The sequence below is a fragment of the Pantherophis guttatus genome, chromosome 16 (genome assembly GCF_059756535.1).
Source record: "Pantherophis guttatus breed Tessera chromosome 16, ASM5975653v1, whole genome shotgun sequence".
NCBI lineage: Eukaryota > Metazoa > Chordata > Lepidosauria > Squamata > Colubridae > Pantherophis > Pantherophis guttatus.
The window spans coordinates 2,225,926-2,231,700 of record NC_142078.1 but is presented as its reverse complement, the minus strand read 5'-3'; the positions used below and the strand labels follow the sequence as shown (position 1 = coordinate 2,231,700).

At 47.3% G+C, this 5,775-nt stretch overlaps 1 protein-coding gene across 1 annotated transcript; it reads right to left on the bottom strand.

Moving 5' to 3' along the window:
• Nucleotides 1-1,664: 1,664 nt before the first annotated feature.
• LOC117671296 (uncharacterized) lies at nucleotides 1,665-5,071 on the bottom strand. The gene is made up of 2 exons (XM_087879765.1): nucleotides 4,799-5,071; nucleotides 1,665-4,591 (listed from the first exon to the last, which is right to left on the bottom strand). Exons 1-2 carry the CDS (start codon nucleotides 5,007-5,009, stop codon nucleotides 2,439-2,441), a joined length of 2,364 nt encoding a protein of 787 aa, XP_087735891.1. The 5' UTR covers nucleotides 5,010-5,071; the 3' UTR covers nucleotides 1,665-2,438.
• Nucleotides 5,072-5,775: the final 704 nt, after the last annotated feature.

Below are 5,775 nucleotides of genomic sequence, written 5' to 3'. Positions count from 1 at the left end.
GCAGTTCGACAGTTCAATTCTCATCGGCTCAGCCTTCCATCCTTCCGAGGTCGGCAAAATGAGGAACTAGATTGTTGGGGCGCAATATGCTGATTCTGTAAACAGCTTTGTGAGGGCTGTAATAGCATCATGTCGTGGAATGGAAGACATTGTGTTCATAAGTTTATATCCTCATGTCAGATACTCTTAGTACGTGAAAGCAAATATGACATTGTTGCCATTAGTGAAACATGGTGGGATGAAACCCAGAAGGATTTAAATTTTTCAAAACAGACCTAATAAAAGAGGAGGAGTTGCACTTAAACTGCTGCACCTTTGTAGAAATTTAAAAAAGAAAAGAAAACCTCCTTGAATGCACTTGGGTTAATATGAAAGGAAAACAGAATGAGGTTGTCATAGGCGTACACTACGCACTACACAATCAAAGGAACTAGAGGCACCGTTTGCTAATCATTTCGCTGATTAACAGGAAGCATAGAAATGGGGGGCTTTTAACTATCCTGACTTGGAAACCCCTAGCACCTGCCGTATTTCCCTGAAAATAAGACCCTGTCTTATATATTTTTGAACCCCTAAGCCTTATTTTCAGGGAGGTCTTCTGGGGCACGTGGTGCAAAATGGGGCTTTTTTTTTTTTTTTTGCTTTAATTTATATGCCGCCCTTCTCCGGAGACTCAGGGCGGCTTACAATGCATTAAGCAATAGCCTTCATACTTTTGTATATTTATACAAAGTCAGCTTATTGCCCCCACAATCTGGTCCTCATTTCACCTACCTTTGAAAAGATGGAAGGCTGAGTCAACCTTGAGCCTGGTGAGATTTGAACTTGCAGTAATTGCAAGCAGCAGATGTTAATAACAGTGCTTTAGTCCACTGTATTACAGGCTCTTCTGTACTCTTGCTGTCTTACCTGATTTCCAGCTCTGTCTCCCTAACCCTAATCAGAGGAAATGGCGGGGACGGGTTGCACATGCAGTTTAAATATTTTCAGGGAGGTCTAATTTTCAGGGAAACATGGTAGTGGGAGATTGAGCAGTTCCCTAATGGGTCTTATACATTTAAAACATTCTTATAACTGCCCATCTTTCAGTCTAATTACTGCAGCTCCCAAAATGCCATTTTAAACATTATCCAACATTAAAACACAAAACACTGAATATATAAACAAAAACAAAAAAACCGGGTGCCAATCCATGCCAACTTCTCATTGTTTGATCTCCCAGTGCCTGGTAAAAAGCCAGGTGTTTAAGGCTAAAAGGGTGGAGGCCCTTTGAGAATATGTGTCAGTTCCTAAAAGTGATACTGCCATTCAATTGGGAGAAGGGGGAGATTTGGATTCGATTTACTAGCATTGCCTGTGTCAACAGATATTTTAAAACCTATATCCTGGCGCCAAAGCGTCCTGAGATCTCCTTAACATTGAGGAATGTTTATGACAGCCATGTGGGCTGTTTCACTTTAAAGGTTACTGGAGGAAAACGATGTGAATAGGTTTATCTGGTTTTCAGGGCAGCTGGTAAAGAAAACATCTTCACATTTGTGTATTGGCTAAAATCTGCATTCTGTCTTAAGGGAGGGGTCTCTACTGCTTTAATCCTACTTGTCTTGCCTAAGGGTATTCAGATTGCTGTCACTTCTGCTTAATAAAAGGTTCCTTTTGAAATATTACGTTTCAAGAGTTTTTACTTTCTTAAGTGGAAAGGAGAGGCAATCCTTACAATATGGCTCGTATCTCACAAAGCTTCGTTGGCCTTAGAGAGTCCCTTGGAAGAAATTATCTTGCTCAGTTACAGTTACCTCAGAGACATGGACAGGAACATCCCATAATATTAAGCACAATCATTGAAATGACCATTGCATTAAAAAGAGAACGTTCACATGGGAAATGGCATCGTGAGTCCCGTAATTCTGTTGTGAAAAGGTACAATCCAATTCAATGCCTGAGATACACACTGTGACTGAAGATCTTCTCACACTCAGGCATGTTTATTATTTTTCTCCCACGTGAATTATTTGGTGTCGATGGATGTCTTCACACTCAGTATAGCTCTTTCCACACTCCAGGCATCTGTAGGGTTCCTCTCCTGTGTGGATTCTTAGGTGGCTTTGAAGATGGTCATTTGCTCTGAAGGATTTTTCACATTCTGGGCATTGATATTTCCTTTCTACCTCCTGGATCCTTTGGGGACTCCCTGGTCTTCCGAAGGACCCTCCACCCACCCTCCAGGCATTCATATGGTTTCTCTCTGCAATGGATCTTTTGATGTTTATAAAGGTTTCCTCTCAGATTGAAGCTCCTTCCACACTCCAGGCATTTATTTCCTCCAGTGTGGATGCTTAGATGCCTTTGATGAAGATAATTATTTTTGAAGGATTTTTCACATTCCCCGCATTTGTAATTTTCGTAAATAGATCCTATGATGTTTATAGAGGATGCCTCTATGACTGAAGCTCTTTCCACACTAGATATTTATAAGGTTTTTCTCCTATGTGGATTCTTTCATGTCTATAAAGGTTGCTGATATGACCAAAGTTCTTTCCACACTCCAGGCACTTATAAGGTTTTTCTCCTGTGTGGATCATTTGATGTGCATAAAGGCTGCTCGTCTGACTAAAGCTCTTTCCACACTCAAAGCATTTATAAGGCTTTTCTCCTGTGTGGATTCTTTGATGTCGATCATGGCTGCTTTTGTGAGAGAATCTCCTTCCACACTCAAAGCATATATAAGGTTTTTCTCTTATGTGGATATTTAGATGGCCGGAGTGGATTCTTTGATGTGTATAAAGGTTTCCCAACTGATTGAAGCATTTTCCACACTCCAGGCATTCATATGGCTTCTCTCCGGAGTGGATTCTTTGATGTGTATAAAGGTTTCCCAACTGATTGAAGCACTTTCCACACTCCAGGCATTTAAATGGCTTCTCTCCGGAGTGGATCCTTTGATGTGTATAAAGGGTGCTCCTCAGACTGAAGCTCTTTCCACATTCCAGGCACTTATGAGGTTTTTCTCCTGTGTGGATCATTAGATGCCTTTGAAGATTGCAATTCCTTTTGAAAGATTTTTGACATTCTGGGCACTGGTATGTCTTTCCTCCCTCCTGGATCCCTTCAGGATTCCAGGGTCTTCCGAAGGACTCTCCGCCCTCTAGGCATTTATTCAGCTTCTCTCGCCAGTGGATCCTGTGATGTCTATAAAGATTGCTGGTATGACCAAAGTTCTTTCCACACTCCAGGCACTTATGAGGTTTTTCTCCTGTGTGGATCATTAGATGCCTTTGAAGATTGTTATTCCTTTTGAAGGATTTTTGACATTCCGGGCACTGGTATGTCTTTCCTCCCTCCTGGATCCTTTGGGGATTCCAGGGTCTTCCGAAGGATCCATCACCCTCCATGCATTTATTCAGTTTCTCTCCGGAGTGTGTCCTTTGATGTCTATGAAGGTTTCGCAAATGACAGAAGCTCTTTCCACATTCCAGGCATTTATGAGGTTTTTCTCCTGAGTGGATAATTAGATGCCTTTGAAGACTGTCCTTTCTTTTGAAGGATTTTTCACATTCTGGGCATTCGTATTTTCTCTCTCCTGTGTGGATTGTTAGATGTGTTTGAAGATGGCCATTTCTCTTGAAGGATTTCTCACATTCCGGGCACTGATATTTCTTTCCTACTTCCTTGATCCTTTGGGGTCTCCTGGGTCTTCCTGAGGACCTCTTACCCTCCACACATTTATTCACTTTCTCTTTTGAGTGGATCCTTTGATGTTTATAAAGGTTGCTGATATGACCAAAGTTCTTTCCACATTCCAGGCACTTATAAGGTTTTTCTCCTGAGTGGATCATTTGATGTGCAGAAAGGCTGTTCGTCTGACTAAAGCTCTTTCCACACTCAAAGCATTTATAAGGTTTTTCTCCTGTATGGATTCTTTCATGTCTATAAAAGCTGCTCCTATGACTGAAGCTCTTTCCACACTCCAGGCACTTATAAGGTTTTTCTCCTGTGTGGATTTTTACGTGGCCTTTAAGCAACTCTTTTGTTCTGAAGGATTTTTCACACTCCAGACACTGATATTTCTCTTCTCCCTCCTGGATCCTTTGGGGACTCCCTGGTCTTCGGAAGGATCCACCGCCTTCCAGACACTTATTCGGTTTATCTACCCAGTGGACCCTTTGATGTCTATAAAGGCTGCTCCTCCAACTGAAGCTCTTTCCACATTCCAGGCATTCAAATGGATTCTTTCTTGAGTGGATCCTTAGGTGGCTCTGAAGATGGCCATTACTTTTGAAGGATTTTTGACATTCCGGGCACTGATGTTTCTTTCCTCCCTCCTGGATCCTTCGGGGCTTTGGGGGTCTTCCGAAGGAGCCTCCGCCCTCCAGGCCCGTCTCGGGGTCTTCGCATCGCCCTCCAGGCAGCCGCCTTTCCCGGGCTCCCCCTGGGCTCATCCCTCCTGCAGCCCCGGAGCCCCCCGGCCTTTCCCCGCCGTCTCCCGGGGAAGCCACGCCAGGACTGGGCAGGGCTGCTCCACGGAGCCCGCTCTCCTCCTCCTCCTCCTCTCGGGCGGCGCTTCCTGCATCCGCTGCGATCCTCCGTCCTCCTGCAGGGGAGAAAGAGAAGAGGGTCACGGCTGCGTCCCCTTCCCCGCAGGGGAGGCCCAGGCCGAAGCCCCCGCCTCCCACGGGTCTCCCTCCCAGCGTCTGCCCGCCAGACGAGGCCTCGGGCGCCCCGGCCTCCCCTCCCCCTCGGGCCTCCTTCTCCGGAGGACGCTCCCGAACTGCGACTCCCGGCGTGCCCTGCGTCTTACCTGCATCAAGGCGCATGCGCGACCGAATCGAAAAAGTTTTTCCGTTGCCTCTCCGATTCCGAAAGAGAGGGCCAGAACGGCCTTCCTCCCTTCCTTTCGGCCAGGCTCCGCCTCTTCCTCCTGGCACCGCCCCCGGTAGCTCTGCTCTCTTGGTCCGATTGCGGAAGTCGGGATGAAAGCGCTTTTCCCGCCGTCTCGCGTTCATTTGCATCGGGGCAGCTTCTACGCCACCCTATTGGCGGGCGCCGCGTAGCCACGCCCCGTGCTCGACCCTGCAGCGGCCGCCTTCCTGGCTTTCCTCCCGTCTGGGTCCCTCCCCTCCCTTGGCTCCTCCCCTGCGCCGCTGGCCCCGCCCCCCCCACAGCCGCCCGGCTTTTCGGAATTGGGCGGGGGGGGGTCGAATGGGGGATTCCCAAGGGGGCTGCAGTGGAGGGGAATGGACGGAGGTTTCCCTCGCCGGCCTCGGCTTTCGTGTCCCGGAGCCCTTTTTGCCTCCCCGGAGCTGCTCCCTACCCCGCCCCTCTAAGCCTGCAGCCGCCTGGGCATCTCCTGGTGGTCCCCTTTCCTCCTGGGGGGAGGAGGGGGGTTGCAGCTGGGTCTCCCCCCCCAGTCCAGGTGCTCCCTGGCATCAAGACCCGCTTCTCTCCCCGCTGGAAGGAAGGGCGGAGGTCGCTGTCTCTATTCCCAGCCTCAAAGGAGCCTTGAATGTAGAGATCCTTCCCTGAATTATAATGATTGTGATTTGAATTTACTGGCCACCTGATCCCCGGAGACTCCTGGCACCTTGCAAATGTTTAAAGAACTTTTTTTGTTGTGGGACACCCGCATTGTGGGAGGGGGTGGCGGGACAAATCATTAAGGAAAGAAGATCAAATGATTTCAGAATACTATTTTTCCCCCCATTTTGTTGTTTAGGAACTTCTGGGTAATGAATTATGTTTGACTGCGATGTATAGTTTTTTAAACGGCTTTTGGGG